This window comes from Crotalus tigris, unplaced genomic scaffold (genome assembly GCF_016545835.1).
Source record: "Crotalus tigris isolate CLP2741 ecotype Arizona unplaced genomic scaffold, ASM1654583v1 scf7180000017771.5222438, whole genome shotgun sequence".
NCBI classification, from domain to species: domain Eukaryota; kingdom Metazoa; phylum Chordata; class Lepidosauria; order Squamata; family Viperidae; genus Crotalus; species Crotalus tigris.
Window position 1 is genome coordinate 3,828,979 of NW_024096622.1, and position 25,414 is coordinate 3,854,392.

The 25,414-nt window shown below is 37.5% G+C and overlaps 1 protein-coding gene across 1 annotated transcript; it reads right to left on the minus strand.

Annotated features, from left to right (window-relative positions):
* Positions 1-6,725: 6,725 nt before the first annotated feature.
* On the minus strand, positions 6,726-13,011 carry SDE2 (SDE2 telomere maintenance homolog). Its single transcript, XM_039341719.1, has 7 exons — positions 12,836-13,011; positions 12,207-12,324; positions 11,310-11,421; positions 9,688-9,857; positions 9,024-9,132; positions 8,102-8,453; positions 6,726-7,559 (listed from the first exon to the last, which is right to left on the minus strand). The coding sequence occupies exons 1-7, from the start codon at positions 12,941-12,943 to the stop codon at positions 7,344-7,346; spliced, it is 1,185 nt and encodes a 394-aa protein (XP_039197653.1). The 5' UTR covers positions 12,944-13,011; the 3' UTR covers positions 6,726-7,343.
* Between the last annotated feature and the right edge of the window lie 12,403 nt (positions 13,012-25,414).

The following is a 25,414-nucleotide window of genomic DNA, read 5'->3' on the forward strand; positions in this document are numbered from 1 at the left end:
TACCAATGGATGATAATACATTTTGGCTGCTATATGTATTTGATTTCCTTTTATATTGTGTTTTAATTGTTTTTATTGTTGTTTGATGTTCAGCATTACTGGTTTGAGTTGGACAGTTATATAAATATAATGAATGAATGAATGAATATGCTCTTCATTAGCATGAAATAAAAGCACAAAGCTCTGGCATATTAAGTCATAAAGTGATTTATTCCAATAAAGTCAACATAGTTTACTCAGCAATCCATGCCATAGTCCTTGATGGGTGGATTCTGACAGTCACACATATATCAGTGAAAGATATAATCTTCAAAGCTGAAGTTGCTGAAACTCTACAGTATCTCATTTGGAAGATGTTTCTTTCAATCAGTAATGTTCTCTGCTGTCCTCAGTGAATAAATTAATTTGCTATGATCAATAACAAAATTAATAAGTTGAGCTTTAAAATACACAAACTTTTTTGCCTGCAAGAGAGCTCCATATCTCTTATGTATTATATAGAAAAATCAAGTATATATTAATTGATATAACTGGTAATTGTACAGATTAGGAACTTTTATTTTTCTGCGATAGCTTTGACTAACCCACATAATTACTAAAATTGTGCAATGTGTTGGATCTGATTCCAAAAAGGTGCTTTTAGAGTATGCAAAATGGCAATGTCTGCAACACTTTAAAGCTGCTTTTCCCAGGATCTAATAAAAGCTGCAAAGGATGCCACGTGAGTCTGAAAAAGACTATATTCATGCCCAATGGGCTCAAATCACATTTCTAAATCTCTGGGGAATGGAATTTGAAATGCTGCACAACTCTAACAACAACATCACCTCACTGTGTAATTTATACAGATTATATAGTCTGTATAAATAAAGAAATGACTATTTCTTTATTCGTTTAAGGTATTTTTTCCCAACCTGGACAGTGACCAGAAGTGTCAAATTCAGCTCCCAGAATTCCCCAATTAGTTTAACCATTACATATAATTCTGAGAGTTAGAGTTCAGTTCAGTTAGTGAGACATACTAAGAATTATCTCAATGGCTCTAGGCAGTTTACAAAAATGTAAACTGATAAAACAGCAATAACATCCTTAAACAATACAGAATTATAAAAAAAATGTTATGGTTTTGGGACTTAAAGTATAATAAGGAGTGGGATCACCATTATTCTAGTAGCAGTTTTTCTTACCATAGAACCTCAGTTATATGTTAAAATATAACATAATTTATATGGTTTTTCCTCCCGGAAGGCGCACAATGTTTATCAGCCAGAGCTCCCTCCACCACCGCCAAAGATGTTATCAGTGCCAGATCCAGAAGAACCCTCAAGCTGTCCCTTAAGGAAATATGTGATTCTTTCTAGAATAGACCCTAGGGTAAGATGGGCAATCCATGTGTTAAATAAATAAATAGATAGATAGATAAATAGATAAATAGGCATAGCTTCCAAATCCTGAATTCCAGTCCCAGAATTAGCAATGACTATAATTTGTTCAGATTCAGCTTATTCTCCCACAGCCATCTTTAGTAGCTCACTATCATATGGAGGCTCTTCAAATATACAATCCTGGGCTCATAAGAAAAGAAAAATATAGCTGATGGCAATTAGCTCCAAAAATATAGCATTCTGATGGCAACTAGCTCCCAAACCACTTAAGATTCTTTCCAGCAACTATAGGATTGGTCTCCTAATACCGTCCTCTGATTATTCTTAGACAGGGAAGAGTGAAATCACCATAAAGTGATGTCTCTAATCTCCAGGTTTTGATGTGCTCCTATAATCTATCATGCTCAGTTACAGCAATCATATACTGAGAGAGATGGAAAGGGGTTGTGCTTCTCTTGTCTCTCCTTTAGTACATATTATTCATTTGAATGACTCAAGCTGTTTGCCAAAGAATCTAGGACTAGGTAATGTGTTCCTTGTCTTGGCTTGAGGTAATGTATACCTCAAGAGACAGGTTACTAAACTGAGAAGATTTTAGGCTTCTAACATAACAATATGCTAGATATGGTATTTAATATACAGAATTACCCAAAGGGACATCAATTTAGTATGGATCCAAGTGATTTTATCTGTGAAAGACCATGCAATCTGTTCATAAAGTGGCCAAGTATCTTCAAATGTAATTAAGGAAAAGAAAATCAATCACTTATTTTCCTACCTAATCACTGCACCCACAAAAGGTTTGATCAGATTCATCCCCATTCCATTGCCCCAAACTACACAGTATCATAAGGTCATAAGGGTTCTCATTTCAAACATGCAATACTTGGAAGTCTTGATATTATACATCTCAGCCAGAGTACTGCTAGAGAGGGAAGTCAAATTCAAGAAAACATTCTTCAGACCACATGAAGCCAACCGGAAACATTAACTTCTGGGAAGTAGAAAATCTGATGGCAGTTCCACTCTTGTAGAAGAAAGCATGCTGCAGCAACCAATATTCATTAAGTAATCTGTCTATGCTGCCCTGTACAAAAAACACTTTCCTCCAGAATTAACACCAGATCAAAAGTCTGACTTGTTTCAAGCAGCTACAAGATCCTTAAACATACACATCAAGCCACCTTCAGCTGATTATTAAAGATAAGAAATTCTAAGGACTCCACCACATTTGAGACCAACAGCCTAGGTAGACACTCAACCATGAGGTGGCCAATATACCAAATAAAAACAATGTCCTTCCTTCACCTAACAGTTCAGAAGAAGGATGTGGTCTCAAAACTGGTAAAGGCAAAGAGAGGGAATCTGGACATTTGGAATGTATGGTAGGACACTTGTCCCCACTGTATTGTGCTTGCATGGAGTACCCAATCCAGCAATCCCTCCTACATTCTGGCTGGGATTCTAAGGTATATAACTTCTTATATAGTAGATAGAAGGACATAACACATTTTCACCCCCGAAAATAAAAACTAGGATCAAGCTGTTGTCAGCCAACTAACAGCTCATTGCTTCAGTAGGTGCCGAGTGCCCTCTAACGACAGATATCTGCTATCACATTTAAAAGTCAGACCTAAGATTTGTGTTCAGTACTAGGATGCAGGTGAAAATAAAAATTATCAGTTGAATCATTGGTACTTTAATTAATATTAATTTGTTTTTAACAAAAAAAATCAGATTTTCATAATCAAACTAAAAAATCTATAGATTACAACTCCCCTAAACAAGAATAAAGTCAGATTGAGTAGGAATATGGTAATATTTTCAAAGACTTTTGGAATGGCTTTCTCATGGCAGGCAAAGTCAGAAAAAGGGGCTTGTTCTAATGTGGTTAAGGCATAGGAGGGTAGATCCTGACTGAACATTAGAGAAACTATAATGGTTACAATAATTTGATAAACAAGCTAAATACTGAGGGAGATGAGAATGGTCTTTTCCTTGCCAGACAATCCATAGTTGGGTGTGTTTAGATCTGTTTCTTCCATCAACACTTGACTACTATTATGAGTTACCAGTCACTCTGTTCCTTTTGTTTTTCATGCAATGCTTCCTAAGACTCTTTATTTGCAGTTTTTAATCCGTTTCAGCCACTTTGCCTTGAACCTTCCCTTTCTTTATTCTTCACCAATTAAGGTAATTCTCAACTTACCACAACTCAGACCAGAACTTTTGCTGCTAAGTGATGTGATTGCGATGTGCCCAATTATACAATCATTTTGCCGTGGTCGTTAAGTGAATTCAGTTTGTCATTGACTTAGTTTGTTGGAAGTCTCCTGGGAAAGTCTCAAAGTTCCAGGACATTGGAACTGTTGTAAATGCATGTCAGTTCCCAAATGCCTGAATTTTGATCATGTGACTGCAGGGATGCTGGGATGGGTGTGAGGACCGGTCATCTTATTTTTTCCACTGCTGTCATAACATCAAATGGCTATTAAGTGAATGGTTGTAGGTCAAGGACTATCTGTAGATTCTAATTACGGTATCTTTCTCCTTCAACAGGCATGAGAAAGGGGTACTTGAATTGCTCTGACATTATGTCCCTCTTTTTCCTTCTCTGGACTTTTCCAATGACATATTTTCATTTACTTTAAATTGCTCCTGTCCTGTATTGATAACTTTAAACCGGCTTAAGAACTTGGGTAGATTGAGACAATAGACAAGAGCTTGCAAGATAATCGGTCTGAACAGCAGGCAACCACATCCTTGAATTAGGCAATTCTCCTGCTGCTGGGCACTCCCATCTTCCATTCCTAAGAAAGCAATTGCCAATCTCTTTTTCCTGTGAGTGAATCTTCCTGGGCATACATACAAGTGTATACAAAGTCAAAGTATCAAAATGTACATATAAGCAGGCACAGGCTGCTGAAAAGGAATCTTTCCCACTGTTTATAATTGTTGTTAGATCTACTTTTATCACAAGCAGTATAATAGTTCTGTCCCAGTTCTGGAAGCTGCATGCTTTTGGATGGGGAAGAACTATCTGACTCAATCTTACTGAGTGGTTGAGGGTGTTTGAAATTTCCAGAAATGGAGATATTCCATCTTTCTATCCAGGATATGGTTCCACTTCCCTCTTCAATCTGAGGGGGTCTTCAAAGATCAGGTGTTAACTGTGGCCAGGAAGCTCTTTGTACAACTCCATCTGGTATGCTAGTTGCCCATTTCCAAAATGGAGGAGCCTTTAGACAGTTGTTCACACCCATCACCTCACAGCTTGACTACTGCAATGTTTTTCTACATGGGGCTGCATATGAAGACCACTCAGTAGTTTCAACTGACCCAGAATACAGCAGCACAAACAGCATGAGCATGTCTTGAAATTTATTAAATTTATATGCTGCCCTTTTCACCTAGAGGTATGCCCATGTAACATCTCTGCTCCACAAGCTGTCCTGGTTGCCAATTTGTTTCTAGATGCAATTCAAGGTGCTGATTGTTACCTATAAAGCCATACATAGCATAGGGCCTGATTACTTGAAGGTCCACCTGTGTACCATAACATCACTCCAATCAACTTGATCCAGCACAGTTGGTGCATTCTGGGTTCCTTTAATGAAATATCATCATCTATTGGAACCCTGAAAGCATATCTTCTCTGTAGCAGCACCAACTGTCTGGAATGAGGTTTTCTTCTTCCCTTCCCAAAAAAGATCTGGATGCCCCCATTCTGTTGTTGTTTAGAAGAGCCATGAAGAGCTAGCTCTTCACCTAGTTCTTCGATGGAGAGGGAAGGGTTTCCCATCCAGTTCCCAAACAGCCCTTATAAATTGCCATACCTAGACCAGGGCTTTTCAACCAGTGGTATGGGTATCACCTGTAATACATTGGCACCTGGCAGGTGGTACGCAACCATCCTAGAAAAATGGTAGCGGGGGAGGGGAATGAGCTGAACCGGTGGCAGCACCGGACAAGCCTAAGCGAGAGATGGCTGGAGCTGCAGGGCTGTCAGGGCTGAGCAGAAGCGCCAGGCTCCAGCTGAGCCCAGAAGTGATTTACATTCAGATACTTGGCAACTGATTCATATTTATGACGGTCACAGTGTCCCAGGGTCATGTGAAGTGACCAAAACCTGCTTCAACCACCCAGCAGACGGGGGGGGAATAAAAAACAAACACCCCCCACCCCACCCCCACTGCCAATCCTCAACAGAAATGCTCACAACAATGAAAACTTCGGACGGGAGGAAGAGCGCCATTGTAACTTCGAACAGTCACTAAGCGAAGTGTTGTAAGTTGAGGACTACCTGTACTTCATCACTTTTTTCCCTTTTTTTTTTGGTTATCAAGTTTTTGACACCTTGCTAGGCGACTGGTGGTACTCGGATATTGCCATATCCTAAAAGTGGTACAATGGGTGAAAAGGTTGAAAAGCCCTGACCTAGACTTCCAGTGCCAAACCATTGCTTAGAGTGAGACTGCTAGCAGTAGTTTAGTCAATTCACATATTTAGTAGCCTCTGAGGAAATCAGTTTTGTCCAAAGAAAGCAGCATTTCATGTTTCTCTTATAAGGCAAACAGTAGCTATCTGCCTCTTTTAAGCATTGCTGGTTTCTTCTTGAAGAGTTGATCTACATGTATGTGCAGCTTCCCAGCCACCTAGCTTCAGAAACACATGTTGCTTGCACAGCCAATTCTCAAGACATCCAGAAACTTAACTGTACATATTTATCACATAAAACAGAATTCTACACACAGAGACACACACAGAGTTATCCCAAGTGCCCAACTAAAGCATATCATCATGAAGAAAAACTATATGGCTGTTACAAGTTGATGATTTGAGGCACATAATCAAAATCCTTAACAGGATGCAGTTGTTCTAGGCCTGAGAGGAAAACTATTTGAGAACCCCTGTAAGCCAATGTGACTTTATTAGAAAATAGGATGCAAGAGAATATCAATAAACTTTGTCCTGTCTGTCCTATATAATTGAATTCTTTTTATTTACATCCCTCCTGTCTTCCAGGAGCTTGTGGAGCACATAAAGCATTTTCTCCTCTACCTTTCTCCAAACAGTTACCTGTGAGATACATTGAGGTATAGTGAATGACTGGTCCGAAATCACAGCTGAAAGGGAATGTGAACTTGGATCTCCCTAGTTTTGGTTCAAGACCTTAATCCCATTGTTTTGGTTTTTTTAGATACCGGTACCAGCTTTTATTGAACAGATAATAGAAGAGAGATAAGATTGTTTGTTTATGTATTTTTATCCTAATTCAATCCACATTTATTGTGAACAAATCAACCTTTGGATAATTCAAAAATAAGTGCTTGGTCTTTGTTATGAGCAAAACTAAGATTTTAATGAACATTTGACAAAAGAGAATTCCAATTTATTAAAATAGCTATCCAGTTTTGACTGTTTAAAAAGGCCTGAACAATATTTGCTTCCAAAGTCTGAATGTTATTACTAATGGGTAATTGCCAAGACTGATAACGGTAACTCTTTCTTGTTCATCTGAATTCTTGTAGCAGTTACAAAGTTAACTACTGATTGGAATACATTCAACAGAGTGTCTGTATATTTGATTCTGATTATCTGTATTACAATATTGTATTTAATTTTTATCAAATACAATTACAATTTATTAACGTTTAAGCCTTGCAAAAATGTTCTTTATAAAATATGTTGACTTTTTTCACAAATGCATATTGTTCTGTTTGTCACTTAAACATGAATATAAAATATACTAGTCTTTTACTGAACACTAACAAATATAAAAAAATAGATGTCCACCAACAAGTACTTTTACCATCATCACAAAAATTATTCTTAAAGCATTAAGGGGTATACAAATTTACACTATATTGGCTTTTGAAAGATAACATTATACAAAGCAGCAGAATGAGAAGAATATTGTAAAACTTGCAGTATAAAAAACAAACCACGCCACCATTTTTATTTTTTCTTCCCTTTGGAAGGCTTAGCAAACAAAGCAGGATCAATCTGATCTCTAGCCAAACCTCTCACTGAAAAAAGTCGTTCTGCTCTTTCCTGTAAAGTACCTCCACATTTTAGTCCCAAGGCCAATAGCTCAAACTTTAGTTTGTCTAGTCCTAAGGCTTCCACTTCCGCAACAGAACTGAATTCCATCAGATTGATTCTTGCAGTATCCTAAGAATCAGAAACATAAAATATTTTAAACATATATCTCAGAAGAGGAAAGTGATCTTGTGAACAAAAGTTAAATATTAGTGATTCCACAATATCCATTTCTGCAACAAGATGGCTTTGGGGGCTTGTATATGCTTTATCGTTTCAAAGTTTGTGAATTAGAATATTCCTGCACATAGGGCTAAATAGCAAATGTAATTTAGTTAGTTCTTATACTGATAAAGTAGTCAATTTATGTCTCCATTTTAGAGACTGGGAAAAAACCCTTCCAATGAGGAATGTATATGCTCAATAGCTACAAAATGTTGTTTAATTATTGAAAAAAAAGAGATGACTGGGGGATGAAGAGGAAATGGTGTAGCATTACTTGTACTTTGATTTGGCTTTAATGCCACTCTATCTTTGATGTAATATTGTAAAGTGACATGGATAATGAACTACCAGAATGGAATGAAGTTTTCAAAATGCACTATTTATAAAGATATCTAATGGATTCAGAAAGAAAAAGAATTATATATTTAATCAAAAACAACCATACTTACTGCATGTTGACACTGACTTGCAGCTTTTTCACTACATGAGGCATTTGTATGCTTTTCTTCCTTCAGAATCTGTGCTGTTTTATGTTTCTCACTGGCTACAATTTTACTGAAAGTTGGATCTTCTAGTAGATCGTTTTTAGCATTCTTCGTTTGATCTTCTGACTTCTCGTCAGAGCCTGAACTGCAATTTACAGAGTCCTCTGAATTCCTGGGAAACTCATTTAAATTGTCAATCACATTGATTTGGCTGCCAGATGATGTGGAACATCTTCCTGAAGTCCCAGGAGATTCATCTTCTTCATCGCTATTATTCTCTGAACTGTTGGGATCATCCAACCCTTCTACACCTAACCTGTCACATTTAATTTTAAAACATGAATATAATTTTTACCATGAAACAGAATCTGTGATATAAAAGAACAAATCTGCCCCATAATTATGTGAGGGGCAGACAGTCTAATATCAAAATCCATCTAAGTACAATAGTGGTAAACTTTTAAATTACATAGAATTATAAAATATTTTTAAAACAATCAGGATAAAGTATTCTGCCTGGCAGAATGCCAAAAGACTCTTTCCAATGATTCCAATATTGAAATGAGAATTCCAATATTGAAAATGAGTATATCAGTAAAACACTCCTGATTTTTTAACACAACATAGCTTCTAATATATCTATTCTATTACATTACATCAACAGAAAAATTCAATGTTCTAAACAGCTATAGAAGACAGCTTTAGAGTAGTTATTGCCTCAATTCCAATAACATGCTAGCAAGCAGAGGAAACAAGAAAATCCCATTCCACAAGTAGATCACCAATTTGAATTGTTAAGGCAATAGCCACCAACTTTAAGGAAAGTAACTCTTTTTTTCTTTCCATTTTTATCACATGGTTATACTTCTTAAAATGTGGTACTTACCATAAACACCTTTTCTTGTCTGGTGGTGTTCCTGTTCCAGAATCAGCGGTCCATTTTCGACTCTCACTGCTTTCGGGGGAAACCATTGTGCTGGAAGAAGCTTGCATACCTAAACATAGTCAAAGCAATCAGCCTTCAACATGTTAAATGAAATACAAACATTAAATCATTAAAACCAGGAATTTAAAGAAAAGATGAACTTTTAATTTTTTGCTTCATTCCCCAAATGAAGTTTATCTATCATTTCTGACTGTTTGCTTAATTTATTATTAATCATTCACACAGCTGACTGCATAATGCAAACATGATTGAGGGATGGGATTGGGGGAGGGTCTTCCATTATATTATTCAGGGAAGCTGAATTTTCTAACAACTGCTTTTCATGGGAAAGGTCAGTAAGCCTTTTCACGGTTGTAATCCAATATCTATAGTGAATGCCAAACCAGAGAAATTGCTTTAATATGGAAGCAGATAATACTGAAACAGGCAAGTAATCAAAGGCAAAGAAAACAAGGTCAGAGCCTGAAAACAAAAGAAGACAAATACAGAAGATATTCAATGTCTGCCAGGTTATCTTATTCACAGGGCATTTAATTAAAATATCTAAGGGCCCAACAATCCAAAAGAGCAACGCAGGACAGAGACTAAACTACTTCAGCGCTACCTTTCAGGACAGAATCTTCAAGTCTCTCTGCCATTTCATGACACTGCTGCTGGTAATCTGGGTTAGTAAAAAAATGCTTTGGTTCAGCCAATTTGCGCTTCAGTCTTTCTAAACGCCTTTGTTCCTTATCTGCTTCCCGTTCAGCTTGTTGCTTCACCCATTCGGCCATCCTATAAGAAAGAAGGATCCATATTAAACTAGATGTATTTCATTGTCCTGCCCACCTCAGTTGAATTCAACTATGAAGTCTAACACAAAGAACCCCAAACAGTACAGCACAATGAATGAGATCATCTATCTTTGGAAATTCCTTGCTGCTGAAGCTTGACAAGTGATAATATGAATACAATTTGGTGCCAGGTTACTTATCCATGCATTGAAAAGAAATATGTAGGATTATTTTGCTCTGCACATTAATAACTTTTAATTCATTTCACTGTTATTTTTAATTTGATTTGTTATAATTATTTTACTTTATAATATTATCTTATTTAACTACACAAGTATGTATGTGCCATACTTAAATTCCATGCCTCATATATATTCTCCAGAAAAAGACAGGTTAAAGATTTTTGAAGAATGATTATTTCAAAAATGAAGATAACATATTGTTTAATATATACACAGAGTAACTTTTATCTAAGTGGCCATGATTCAGAGTCAAAGCCATCTTGATGACCCAACAATCATAGAAAGATAATTGTAAAAAAAAAAAAAGTCATGGAAAGCAAAGAATAGCTAAGCCCGAAACAGAGAAGAATATATAGAAATTGAAAATGGTAAATTCCATGCTGCTGGTTGAAAACAAGAACTGATAATATGAAAATTCATGTATCTAAGATATGACATTGGAATTTAAAGTTATACATTTAAAGTTATACACAAATAAATGAATGTGCGTACTTTAGTAATAAGGGAAATCAGGTTAAAAAATTTTAATTCATGTAAACGCTAGTAGAAAGGATAGCATGTGGTATGTGAACAATGAATATGTCATAAAAAGTAAAAATCAATATGTAAAAGTATGCTTCTGCCCATTTTGTTATATGGAAGTGAAACTTGGGTATGATGTGATAAGATAGGATTATAACAGAATAGGTGCTGAATAAATGTGAATACAAAAGTGAATGAGCAGTACAGAAGTAGTTTAAATTGCTTTAAATGAGAACTGAAAAGAAAACAAGAATATGAAGGAAAAGTGAATGGGTTGGAGGAAAAAGAAAACCATGAAAAGGAAAAAGCTGTGATTACATTAAGCTGAGATTCTCAAAAAGAACTCCAATATCAGAGGTTGGAAGAACAAAATGTAATGCATGAAGCACTGTATTGAATGAATATGTTGAAAGCAATTATAGTCTGCAAGGACAGGGAGTTATGAAGCTGATTAGTGAATAATACTGGTTTAAATGAGTGTTATCTCATTTACATTTTCATTTCTTATCTCAGTACTTTAATTTATTTGATTCAATGTACTCCATTTCTGATATCTGCATAATGTTGCTTACTCCAACAAGCAATAGCATGATGGGTATCTATGGATGGATACATTATAAAAATATTGATAAATCTATGCAACAATAACATCGAAATACAGGCGTTTTCTACTTAATTAAATGTCTCACGCTTTTTCATGGTTAACATCTCGAAGTCTCCTTCCACTGAGATCTCTGCAAGCCTCTCGGTTTGTCGTTTTCTCAATTTGAGCACCAAGCGCTCGAAGCATAGATCCAAAACCTGAGAGGTAATTAAAATAGGTCAGCAACAGGAATCTAAGTGTAAGAAACATCGATCCTCCAAGAATCAGAACATGATGCAAAATCCTTTTAGTCTATTCAGAAATCCTTCATTAGAAAAAAATCAAAGATACAAACGAAAGGTAAGCTTTTAGTTACAACCCATTCCGGAGCTACACTTCAGATGATTCCAAACATTTCAAAACTGCATTAATTAGTAGAAAATAATTGGCAATGGGAAGTTATAATGGCAAGATAGCCAGTATAGGACTGTCATCTTGTTTTCTTACTGTCATATTATTTCAAACTATTCAGATATTTTATTCTGACCTTTAGCATAAACATATGGGCAGTAAATATATTTCCCTCTCCCCTTTTTATTTAACTATTTGCTTTCTTTTTCCATCACTGATGCATTGTATCTTCCGGTGTATATTGTACAATATACCTTATATAGGTGATTCTGGATTGTTTCCAATTCTGTAGCCATTAATTGTGGCTCCACAATTGTGGGATCCACAATCTGAATAGGGATTCACTACTATATTTCTCAGGGCTGAGTGCGTTATAATTAAAATAAACAAATTCAATCTCAATCATGGACCTTCATTAGATAATTTGGAGTCAGTCACTATCTTTCATCCAAGCCTATTTCACATAATTATTGATGCGAAAACATTGGAGTAATTTTATCTGACACCTATAAGAAAGATGAGATAGTAATCTAACAAATAAACAAATACACACACTATATTGTTTAGTATGCAAAAGCAGCAGTGAACCAACCTCCTTTTCCACCACATAATCTTGGTTCCACACTGTAAAGAGCTCCATCTTGTAGTACACCTTCAGAATTAATACATCGACCATTACACTTTACATAAAAGTGATCTTCAGGGAGCCCCTAAAAACAATTATTTTTAAAAAAGAAAAAGAGAATTATACTAAGTTTAGAATATTTAGCTCAGGATGTATGTAATCTATAGGAAATTAATTTCATTAATTTCAAACAGATTATTTAAATAGCACATTAGCAAATTGTTAAACAATAGAAGAAACATTATTGTGCAAAACCTAGTTCTTTACCTACGTAGGACACCATGAACAATACATCTGTACACAAAGCCATGCTTCACAAATCACAAAAATATGGGCAAAAATCCCATAAAATCCATAAAAAGCAGTGTTCACTGTGGCCACGGATCGATAATATCTATATTCATTTGCTAAACAAATATATAAATACTTGGCTCAGGAAAGGTTATTTATGTATCCGCTTCACCTGTGAAGGAGAAAAACAAAACTCCTCCTAGCTTGTTTATTCTAAAGACGTCAATTACAAGAAGCCAGACACACATTTCTTGTACAATAGGAAGCCTACGTCACCCACTTCTTTCATATGAACGCTCATTTACCTGCGCTTGGCACCAGGAACGGAGAAAATCCCCAACCGACCAGGCTTCGACCGGCAACGTCACAAATTGCAACTCCGAGGACAACGGATTTCTCATCAACACCACCATTTTCTGACTTCCTATAACGACACAAGTCAACTCCCTGCTTTTCGGCAAGACGCAAGAAAGGAAACGCCCTTCAGAAGATCCTAGTGAAGCAAACAGGAAATAGGGCATTTAGAAATTTTGCCAATAGAAGAGTTCCTTTGCAGTCTCAAGTCACGTGACAGGGAGCGTTGGGTTGCGTGCGCATGCGTAGGGACTTGCCGTGGACCCTGCCTGAAGGAGTGCGATAAAGATGGGGGTTGGGAATGCTAAGAGGGGAGGGGAATTAATGGCGCTGCCGCTTTTCTTGCTTCCTCGTTCCGCTTCAAGTTATTGCCCTTTTGAGATTAGAACAGGATATTATCCGCCTGGTTTTTCTTGGCAGATTCGGCTCATCAACCTCCTCTGTTTACATTCTCGTTGCCCCTCGAAGCTTCCATTGCTCTACAAACGCAGGGAAATTTCTTCGCATTGCTTTATGAGCCAGAAGGCGGGAAAGTCCCTCGGTGCCTTTATCGTCATTGACGTTTTGCTTTTTAAGTGACCAAGCTGAGGCTGAATTTAAAATGCAATCCAGTGGAGCAACATGTGTAATTTTCCCCTGGTTTCAAGCGCAGAAAATTAGGGCAGTTGTGATATTTATAACTTTGCAACGGAGCACTCTGTTCCTCCCCACCGCCCTGCGCCCACATACTTCATTGTGTTGTGTTGGTTTGCAAACGCCATATTTTCTGCCAATGTCAGCTTGGGAGCAACCACTCTTGGGTCTCTTCAGACGATAGCATAGCGAATGAGGCTGCTCGTGTCACTGTGCCAGTTGCAACGGCGACAAGAGGAATGATTGTATTCATCTCGGAGGCCGTGCATATGGTCTGCTGGCTCGAAGTTGTTGGCCTGTTAACTAACCGCCTTTCCTGGAGGCAGTTTGAACGCCAAGGCACGAAGAAGTAACTAATAGGGGAAAGTACAACTCGAATTACACAGCGGCGCTCGCCAAGATGAGACTCTTTCATCCCGTCAGTTTTCCTCGTTGCAAATCCCGAGCATCTACAGCCTGGCCATTCAGGTTTAAAACAATGAAGCAGGGCACAGATGTGTGCAGTTTCACTGGACGGAAATAGTCTTCAAATAAAAGATTAACTCATTAATGACTACTTTTAGTGAGGTGTGGTTGGGTGCCCTCTCTGCAGTTAAAAGTTGACCTTAAAATAATGACTTTTTACATTGCTAAGTTCTGTAAGGAAAAAACGATGACGCACATATTCAAAACAACCAGTCTAGGTAGTTTCCAAATATTCTAGGAAAGATTCAAGTTCTAATGCTGAAAACATCATTTTAGAATTAAGCCTTCCAAATCTAATCCAGAGTAAATAATAAACATGTTGTATAAAATAAATGCTATTAGTAAAGACTGAAAATCTCAATCTGCTATTCATATTATTAGTGCTTATGATATTTAATAATTAAACATTTCATGCCCAGCTGTAAAGTAGATATGCCTTGAATTTGAATTCTTAAAAGGAGAGAGTAATGATCTTAGATGCCATCCAAAACTGTAATGTGGTTTGTTTGATTTTGACTTAATGCAATGTGTAAATTCAGTTGTGGTTTATAAAAAGCATGATTTTATGTCTTAGCTTGGTAAATCAGACAACAATGGATTATTCAAGCTATGATTTTATTTATTTACATGGTTGCCTGATTTACAAAATGCATCTCTGGACAACCAACATAGGATTCAAAACTGGCCAATTATTTTTTTAAAAATGTTTTTTTTAAAGAACTGATAACTGCCTTAGAATACCCCAAGTCCAATTATATGTCTATAATTTCCAGGTGTCAAAATTAATTGTACAGGTAGTCCTGTGCTTATGACCACAATTGGAACCAGAATTTTGGTTGCTAAGCAAAGCATTTAAGTGAGTCAAACCTGATTTTAAGATTTTTTTTGCCATAGTTAAGTGAATCATTGCAGTTGTTAGGTAAATCATGTTAAGCAAGTCCAGCTTCTCCCATTGATTTTGCTTGTCAGAGGCTGAGTGGGATGTCATAAATTGTGATCACCTAACCCTGGAACTTTGCAACCATTGTAAATACATGCCAGTTGCCAAGTGCCCAAATTTTGATAATGTGTCTATGTGGATGCTGCAAAGGTCATATATACAAGGACTAGTTGTCACTTTTTTCAATGTCATTGTAACTTTGAGCAGTCCCTAAAATGTTAAGTTTGATACAAATAAATGATTGTAAGTTGAGGACTACCTGAACATCTCAGGAGTACTGTCTATTATCTATTTGAGGTGTTTAATAAAAAGTGCAGGGCTGGTTCTTCAATCTGTTTAGGGATTAGCATATCATGTATTTATTAGCATGAAAATAAATATATTCATATATGGGAGAGAAAGAGAGATAATACAATGTTATATTAGTTTATTGACTACTAAGACAATGTTACTAAACTTCATGCTGGCTGGGGAATTCTGGGAGTGGAAATCCACACAGTTTAAAATTACTAAGATTGTAAGATAAACACAATATCCTTGTAAATAACTATACTCTGCTTCTCTGTTCCAGCAATATCTGAAGTATAGCAAAAAAGCCTTCGTGCCTTATAGGACACTTCCACATCATTCCACTTGTAGCCCTCCATAGCTGTTTGAAGTTGATGCAGTAATAGCTCCCAGTCTTCAAATGCTAAGTACATGTAGAGATTACCAGGAGCTAACTGTGTTCCTTCCAGTTGATTAACTTGCAAAAGTAATCAGTGTCATATCCTTAAGGTCTGACAATAACTAAACCTCATCCCCTTTCTACCAAAGAGAAAAAAAGTGAATTGCTACTATAATATCCTCTTAGCTATTATGAGAATTTATGTGAGGGAAGATCATACATAAACATGTGGACTATCTTACTGTCTTTCCTTCCCTGAACTTAGAAGTCTCTAAAATGAGGAATCATTTAATGGAGATATTGTTTTACTAATCTTTCTTAAATAGAGTATCTGAGGAGCCGTCTCACCCCAATGGGACTAGCGTGCTCTACTCAAGCAGAAGCAGCCTGCTGTAGACCCCATTGGGCAAGGAATTCAGGCCACCAGCATCAAGAAGAAATGTTTTTTCTGCTTGGGCCCAGCTCTTCGTAGATGTTTTGAGGACTGGCTAGCGGCTAAAAAAACCAAGGAGCGCATAAAGATGGTGAAGCAGGGAAGGAGACCAGTCACTGAGTACACTGAAGAGTTCAGAGAATTGGCCTTCGCTGGCCAGAAGACATCCTGGTAAGCTGTTTCCAGGATGGGCTCAATGAAGAGCTGTACAATGCCTGCATAGCCCATGGAGCCCCAGGGTGGCTATATGACTGGTGCCTGCTAGCCGAGGAAGTGGAGATCAATCAACGCAAGCACCTACATCACCCGGGGAGACCAAGCTTCGAACTGCAGTCAGAGAAGCGAGGGGAGACCGCACGAAGTTCGCCTGCCCCATCTCGCAGCACTGCCTGCTTCAAATGTGGTAAAGAGGGACAGCAAGCCGTGGATTGCTGCAGCAAAACACCTGCCAAGAGAGAGGATTGTCTACCAGCTGAGAGACCACCCAGTACCTCACAGCACCCAAGGGAGACTGCAATGAAGTCTGAGGAAGTCGTAGAGCTCCCCTGGGATCGCAACCAAGAGGGTAGAGCTCCAACTCCACACTACGATGGAGTGGTGGAAGACGACTACGAGGATGAGTGGGTCAATTGACCCTGTAACAGTGCCCCTAGAACTCTCTATACCTGATACTGGATAGACAATAAAGCTAGCAGCCCTGGTGGACTCGGGGTGTACCCAATGCATGATTAGCCCAGAACTAGTGGGGAAAATGGGAATACCCCTCAGGAGACTAAAAACCCCAATTACTTTCTGCCAACTGGATGGCTCGGTTGCAGGGGGGGGGTACCTTCCAGCTTTGCCACCAGACAGCTATGTATTGACCTGGGAGAGCACACAGAGACTCTAGCTTTTATTGTGGCCCCAGGGATGGAATGGTCATTAGTTCTGGGTTTGGCCTGGTTAAAAAAATGAAGCCCCATGGTCAACTGGAGGAAGGACAGTTAAAATTCCCACAAAGGGGAGCCCCGCCTGCTTCTAAAGGAAACGCGGGAGATGTGGATTATATCATGATTTTGCCTCTGCCCTCAGTGAGTCAGACTTGAAAGCCCTCTGAATGGAATACTGAGATCTGGCTGAAGCTTTCAGTGAACAGAGGGCGGACGAACTCCCCCCTCACCAATCCACAGACTGTGCTATAGAGATCATCCCAGGGGCGAAACTACCAAAGCCAAAAACGTATTCTATGACTCCCAGGGAATTAGATGAACAGGGAAAGTTCATCAAAAAGAATTTGGAGGGAGTTTTATAGAACTGGCTAGACCACAGGTCGGCAACCTGCGGCTCCGGAGCCGCATGCGGCTCTTTGAGCCTTCCCCTGTGGCTCCCAGCCTCCTCTGCCTTTGCAGAGAGAGACAGAGACAGAGAGAGGCAATTGCGCGTCCCTGCTTCTCTCTCTCTCTCTCTCTCTCTCTCTCTCTCTCTCTCTCTCTCTCTCTGTGTTTGTGTTTTTGTGTGTGTGTGTGTCTGTGTGTATGTGTAAAAGAGAGTGCACTCACAGTATTCTCCGAGGAGCTGAAAAGCTTACTGGGCGGACCTCCTCCCTTTGCTGCTCTCTGCAGGAAGCAGGAAGGGCAGGAGAGAGCTAGCTAGCCCAGCTAGGCTGACTCAGGAATTCTGGGAGTTGAAGTCCATGAGTCATAAAAGAGACGAGGTTGCTTGTTGGACAACAGTTTGAAGCTTGCCAGGTGAGCAGCAGATAGGAGGGGGGGGAGAAAGAGCGAGATAGAAAGAGAGGGAGAGAGAGAGAGAGAGAGAGAGAAAGAAAGAAAGAGAGCGGGGGGGGGGAGGGAAGAGGAGTGGCAGACCAAGGGCAGATAGAGAGGGAGGGAGAGAGAGACAGAGAGAGAGAGAGACCCTTTTGACATCTAAAATGAAGATAACACTGCATATATCCTTTTTTTACCTGTGTGTGTGTGTGTGTGTGTGTGTGTGTATACACATTCATACATACATATACATATACATATATACACACATACACACACACACACAAACACACACACACCTATAATAAAGGTAAAAAAGGATATATGCAGTGTTATCTTCTTTTTAGATATCAAAAGGGTTTTGCGGCTCCCAGTGTTTTGTTTTTGGTGGGAAACGGGTCCAAGTGGCTCTTTAAGTGTTTTGGGTTGCCTACCCCTGGGCTAGACCCCAGGAAGCAGCTCTGTATTGTTTAGAGAAAAGAAAGATGCCTCTCTTCATTTGTGTGTGGATTATAGGAGTCTTAATGCTATATGCGTGGAAAACATGTACCTACTACCTTTAATAAAAGGCATGTTAGCGCATTTATCAAGAGGGAAATTTTTTTCCAAATTGGACTTGAGAGAAGCTTATTACTGAATACGGATAAAGAAAGGGGATGAATGGAAAACTGCTTTCAATTGCCCCCTTGGTTGCTTCCAATTTAAAGTTCTCCCATTTGGACTACAAGGGGCTCTTGCAATTTTCATGCAACTAATTAACGTCCTACATGATCACCTGTACAAAGGAGTTTTGGTTTACCTGGCTGATATCCTTATTTACACCAAAACCAAAGATGAACATATTAAACTGGTCAGAGCAGTACTAAAAAAGCTGTGCTCTGCCAAGCTGTATGCCAAATTGTCAAAGTGTGAATTCCAAGATCACATTGATATATCCAACAAGGGGATAGAGATAGACGCAGAGAAAGTGAGAGCAGTTTTGGATTGGGCTCCTCCAAAAACCAGGAAACAACTCCAAAGTTTCATAGGATTTGTGAACTTTTACAGAAAATTCATTCCATCTTTTGCACAGATTGCCCTCCCAATCACAAACTTGTTAAAAACCAGAGGGGGGGGGGATAAGCCAAAGCCCAGTCAACTGTTGAAATGGACAGGGGAATGTCAAGCAGCTTTCGAGAAACTTAAAAGACTTTTTTCTATGGAACCGCTTTTGAAACATCCAGACTCTGAACAGCCGTTCATAATTCAAGCGGGTGCTAGTGATGTGGCTGTGGGAGTGGTGTTATTACAGAGAAATAAGGACAATTACAACCCTTTGCTTACACCTCTAGGAAATTATCAAAGACTGAGCAGAGGTGGGCAGCTTGGGAGAAGGAGGCCTATGCTGTACAATGGGCCCTCCTAACGTGGAGGCATTTCTTAGAGGGGAGTAAAATACCATTTCATGTATGGACTGATCATAAGAATCTTGAAGCTATGAAAACCCCCATTATTTTGATTTCACTATTCATTACCTCCCTGGGGAAAAGAATTTCCTAGCTGACACATTGTCCAGATTACCACAATATAACAGCAAGAAAGCAGAAATGACTAAACCATTTTTGCACCCTCGCCAATTAGCAGTTCCTGTAACCACCAGAGCCCAGTTGAAACCTGTGGCTTCCCTTGAAAACACTCTGTTGCAGGAGTTTAAAACTGCCTTAGAGATCGATGAGTGATTTCGAAACCACAATAATCTGTGTTGTGTTAAAAGATGGATTAGCAAGGATTGGAGAAAAACTTTATGTCCCAGCAGCTTTAAGGCTTAAACGAATGCAAGCAGGACATGACTCGAAAACTGCTGGACATTTTGGATCTGTAAAAACCTTACATCTCATTAAAAGCCAGTTTGGTGGCCTGCTTTGAAAAAGTACATAGAAAACTATGTAGCCAGCTGCCCCACATGCACAGTGGCTGAGCGGCAGCAAGGAAAATCCCCAGGACTGCTTCAACCAGTAACAAGTCCTTCAGCACCCTGTAGAGAGATCTCTATGGATTTTATCATAGAACTGCCTGAAAGTGCTGGATACACTGTAATTTGGGTCGTAATGGATTTGTTCTCTAGACAAGTACATTTCATTCCATGCCCCAAGATCCCAACTGCAAAGACGCTTGCTAAACCTTTTGTGCAGAACGTATATCAATTTCATGGGGCCCCACAACATATAATTTCAGACAGAGGGGTTCAATTCAGTTCTGGAAAGCTTTTCTGGACCTGATGGCTTCTACCCAAAGGTTATCATCTTCACATCATCCTCAAATAAATGGGGGGACAGAGAGACTGAACTCAAGTTCTAGAACAATACCTGAGATGCTTTATTAATTATCAACAGGACAACTGGTCTGATTTGTTCCTGTTTGCTGAGGTTGCCTATAATAATGCAGTACATTCCAGTACAGGTTTCACTCTATTTCAAATAGCTAATGGTCAAACATTTGTTGCCATGCCTGAACTCCTCACCAAGAAACTTGAAACCCCATCCTTACAGGAGTGGATTAAGCAGTTGCAGAACACCTGGCCAGTAGTCAGGAAAGCTCTAGATGAGGCCAGGAAGGCTTATAAAACACAAGCAGATAAACGGAGGGTGGAACAGAAACCATATCAAGTTGAGGACTGTATATCTCTCTATGAAGTATTTGCAATCTTTACAACCAGGGCTTTTTTTCTCATAGAATGCCCAGAACGGAGTTCCAGCATCTTTTTTGGATGGAACCTTGTAGGACAGGCAAGGCGGGTTGTATGACATGTGTGAGTTCTGGCACCGTTTTTTTTTTTTTTTTAGAAAAAAAGTACTGTTTACAACCATCTAAGAAATTGGACCCTAAGTTAGTTGGACCTTTCCCAGTCAAACGCATCATCAATCCTGTGACGGTTGAATTGGATTTACCAAAAAACCTATGGAAAATCCACCCCGTTTTCCACTGTAGCCTACTCAAACCAGAGATTACCTCAGGCCTCCTGCACCTCCAGTGCCCACACCTATCATAGTGGAGGGTGAACAGCATTTTTAAATTAAAGATATTTTGGACTCTTGAACTCACCATGAAGTGACACAGTATTTAGTGTGGAATGAGTGGGTATACAAGAAACATGTTGGGGCCCCTAAACTTTTACAATGCTTTATCAATATCCTGATAAACCTCATTGATATATCTGTGTTGTCAGATATATCCCCTTCCTTTTATTCCACTAACTTTTTTCTGTTTTATAGGTGGATTTCCAATTCTTTTAGGGGAACCGTATATTAGGGCCCCAAATCCTTATTGCTTCCATGCCTATGTATACTTGCTTTGGGGCCTGCCATTCTGCTGGAGGGAGAGGGGAACCTGCTCTCGCTTGGAATAACTTTCGCTTTCTATCTTCCCTCTTCTGCCTCTATCCATTTGAAAAAGGAATGTGTCTCCCTTGCCAGGGAGACGGTTATAGAGAAACAAAAGCTGGAGAAGACCTTGAGATGCGTGCCCAACTGTACCAGTTGCCCATACATCGTACCACCTTTGGATTGGCTGGAATTCAAATGGACATTATGACTCTGGTAGGAGGAGGAATATTGCTAGTTTCACTATACCTTTTAAGTGGGATTTTCCCCAGATCTCGCCTTGACTTCCCTACTGTTACTAACCCCTAATAAAAAATTTCCTTTTGAAATGATGCCTGTTTCAATAGTTCTGCTTTCTTGGACGGTTAGCTGAGGTGAGTCCTTACAGAACTGAAAACTGCTCCCACCATCTTGGTCTTCCAGAACAGTATCAAAACTTGATTTTGCCAGTTAGCTTGGGGCTCCAAGGGGGCTGCTTACTGCTGGAAGTAATCGATGGGTGAAGATCTCACCCCCATGCCATTATGTCCCTAGTTCTAGTTTTTATATAGTATTGTAAGTGTAATTTTGCTTCAATATTTATCTTTTTACTGTACTGTTTGTAAGCAACCCAGAGTCACCTTATTGATGAGAGAAGCAACATATACATTCAATAAATAAATGAGGTTTGAGTTTGTCAGTTTAAAATATTTAAATCTTTTCACCTTTTCTTCAAAAATTGCTTCAAGAAGCGTGTGCTTATGCATGAAAGTATATATGTACATTAATACAATGGCCAATGAACAGTGTTGTACAAAGGAGTTTTGCCTACAAACTTTACAAACTGGTTTCCTGTAAGTTTCATGTGGATAAAGTAATTATAGTATATGACTGCCTAAATGTAGTTAATATGCATCATATATGCTATATGCATCTTCATTTATGGGGAGTGACAACTTATGTCCACTAATAAGTAAGTGAAACCTTTTAAAATTCATCACATTGAACTGGCATAAACAAGTAAGGAACTGTATATGATCCACTAAAAGGCCCAGGGTCAAATTCAAGAATTTGCAGGATTCGAAAGGTGATCTAGATCTAGTAGCTCTGAACTTCAGATTGTGCTATCATACTGGCTGCCTAACATGAATTTCAGAATGGATTACTGTATATTTCCTTATGTTCCATTAATTCTGTGAAAAGAACAGAAGTATCTGTCAGAAGGATTGCATACATACATTAGGGTTCATAGACATAAAATTTTTTGTAAAAGACTTAAGTAATACTTGGTAATCCATTGTTTGGGATATATACATGCAGTCTTTGCTTACCAACTGTCTTGTTTAATGACTGAAATAATGATGGAAAATAGAAGCTTTGCAGCTAATACTTGAATTTATGGCCATTGCAGTGTTCCACAGTCATGTGATCACTATTTGCAATCTTTACAACTGACTTCCAACAGCAGAATTATTAATTAAAAATTTTTGATGCCCATCTTTCCTATAAAGTGACTGGGTGACAAATTAATAAAGAACACGAAAAAGAAATGACAAGTTGCAGTCACATGATGTCTTGATTAACAACTACAGTGATTCACTTAACAGAAAAAAATAATGGAGTGATATGATTTTTTTTGCTTAGCGACTGTAGCACTTAACCGGGTTGCCAATCCCAATTATCCTCTATAAGCAAGACTAAATAAAAGGTTTAGATCTCTCCCTTCTTGCTTTGCTTTTGAATTATCTTTACAAAGATGAACCAGAAATATACCAAGTGAATTGACAATTATTTAGTGTACAAAAGTTTATTGTTAATAGGACAAATATCAAGTTTTTTAACACAATGTTCTATACTTAATTGGTTCCAATATTTACACAGCAGAGTTACAAAAAAGTGGAACATTGAGAAATGTGATTGAATTTGAAACTTCTATAAAATACTGTATATTTGTTAAGCGTTATTTATAATTTCCTAATGAAATATAGCTCAGAATCCCAAAAAATCAAAGACTGTATAAAATGTAAAATCTCATCTACATTCAAGTTATGAAAAAGAAAAAAAATGTTTATCTTGAAGTGCACCTATCTGTAAGTAAGTTCCATTAAACATTGTGTGACTTGTTTGACTATCAAAGATTTTCTAAGTTGGGGGACTGAAGTTTTAAAAAATGTTCTTCATTGTAAAGAACATTGTAAATTGAGGAAGCATCATCTTTATGGAGGGAGAAATTGGACATGCATTTCATAGCACTGTATTCATCCTTAGAGATGTGATAACCTAAATAAATAGATTGTTCAGAAATAAGAGTTCAATGAAGTTTATTTTTAGATGAAAGTACAGAAGTTGGAAAGACTGTGAATTTAACAGGTAGCAAGTTCATATGTCATACTAAAAATGACTATCTAAACTGGCATGGGGATTTAATTTGGATTCCTGCGGTAAGTGGAATGAGACTTGATAACCAAAATGGCCCTTGCAACTCCTTGATTCTATCATACAGTTTATTTCTTTTTAAAAATATATTTTATTAATTTTTTTAACATAATCACCTTGATATTTGGTAAACAGCATGTTATATGGGTTTATATTTACAAACAATCAATAACAATTAATTTCTAGAATTCCATAATCCAGTTGGTAGCTTTCCTCGATTTTCTCTTCTTCCAATAATATTCTCATTTATCAGCCTTAAATTAGTACATTTCTTAGTATTTTAATAGATAACAACTGAATATAAACATTTTTCTAGTATTTCTACAAGTAACAACCACATCAATATGAAGCTTCTTTTCTAATTAATCATCTTAATCACCTTATCATAGATCCTGTTTTTAAAGTTCTTATTTAAATTTATTTCCCCCACAATGTTCGGAAACATTTTTACCTGTTAAGATTTCCTTAGAGTTAATTACACATAAGTATTTAAGTCTTTTTCCTCATACAAGCCATCCCAATAATTTTACATTTCTCATATCTTAACACAAAAACAAAAAAGAGAAGAAAAAAAGAAAATAATATACTACTTGAAAGACATGTCTCTCTTAAGCTAAAATATGTCCAAAGTTTTTTCTATTCTTTTAACCATATTCAAGCAAATATTTAATCTTTAAATATTCTGTCTAATAAATCCATAGCTAATCTTTTAAAACTATTCAAAATATTCTTATTATTGAAATTTTCTCAAAATCCATTACATTTGAATATCTAAAACATTTCCCACATATAAATCATCCCAACATTTTTATATTTCTCATATTATAAAAAATAAAAGTACTAAGTTATTTGAGGAGCCTATCCCTCTTAAACTAAAATTCATTTATATCCAAAATTTTATTTCTTTAACCATATTCAAACAAGTGCCTAATCTTTAAATATTCCATCTGATAAGTCTCATCATCTAATTTCTTAATTCTAACTAGCCTTCTTTTCCCCAGACATCTTTCCTAATCAATGTACTCCGCTGGACCAGGTCTTCCCATAGTTTTGTAGATATTGTTGTAAATACAAGAGACGACTCAAGTAAGGTGTTTTTGTGGGAGTGTTTCGTCCCTTCATATTCCTTGAAAATCTTTTTCTTTCTTTCTCTCTTAGTTTCTCTTATCATTTTTTGTCTCTCAAGTTCTTGTAGTTCTCCTGACAGCTCTAATTCATTTTTTGAATCTTTTTCCTTGTCCTTAGACTTATTTTGTAATCTTGAAGCATAAGTTGTCTTTTTCATGTCCAATATTTCCTGCAAGTTTTTCTCTGCCTGGGTTAAATCATAGTTCCTTCCATTGTTGAATTTCATCTTTAAATTTCTTTCCTCTGGTTTATGTTCAGTTATCTGCTTTACTTGATTGCTCTCTTTTTTATTTTCTGAAAATTTTTTATTGTGAAGTAAAATTGAAGATGTGTTCATTTAAATTTTCAAAATTATTTAGTCATTGTTATTTGTATTAGTTGTAACATAGCATAAATTTCCTCCTGGAAAGTATTTGTTTTTTATTGATATGTTTTTTCTGCAGATCTCTGATGTTCCATGATAGCCAAAAATCAAAGTTTTTTTTTTCTCTGCAAACAGCTTTAGAGTCACAGTTTAATGTGTCTTTATAATCCAGGAAGGTCAATTTTTCTTCCTAAATTTTATGGTTCTCACTTTGTAGATAGCCCAAAATGTTTTCTTTTCTTTATTATAGCTGTTATTTATTTAGTTAAACCATTGAAGGTCAGAAAAACTAATTATCTTTTCCTGGGTTTGCCATTTCCTATATTAGTGACTATGTGCTCTGCAGACAAAGATGGAGAAGCTCTATACAGACAGTAA

Coding starts and splice junctions, on each gene's coding strand:
- SDE2 (XM_039341719.1), bottom strand. CDS start 12,943: ATGGTGGTGTTGATGAGAAATCCGTTGTCCTCGGAGTTGCAATTTGTG. Junction 9,858..11,309: donor GATGTTAACCATGAAAAAGC/GTGAGACATTTA, acceptor TCTTTCTTATAG/GATGGCCGAATGGGTGAAGC. Junction 7,560..8,101: donor CAAGTCAGTGTCAACATGCA/GTAAGTATGGTT, acceptor TCTGATTCTTAG/GATACTGCAAGAATCAATCT.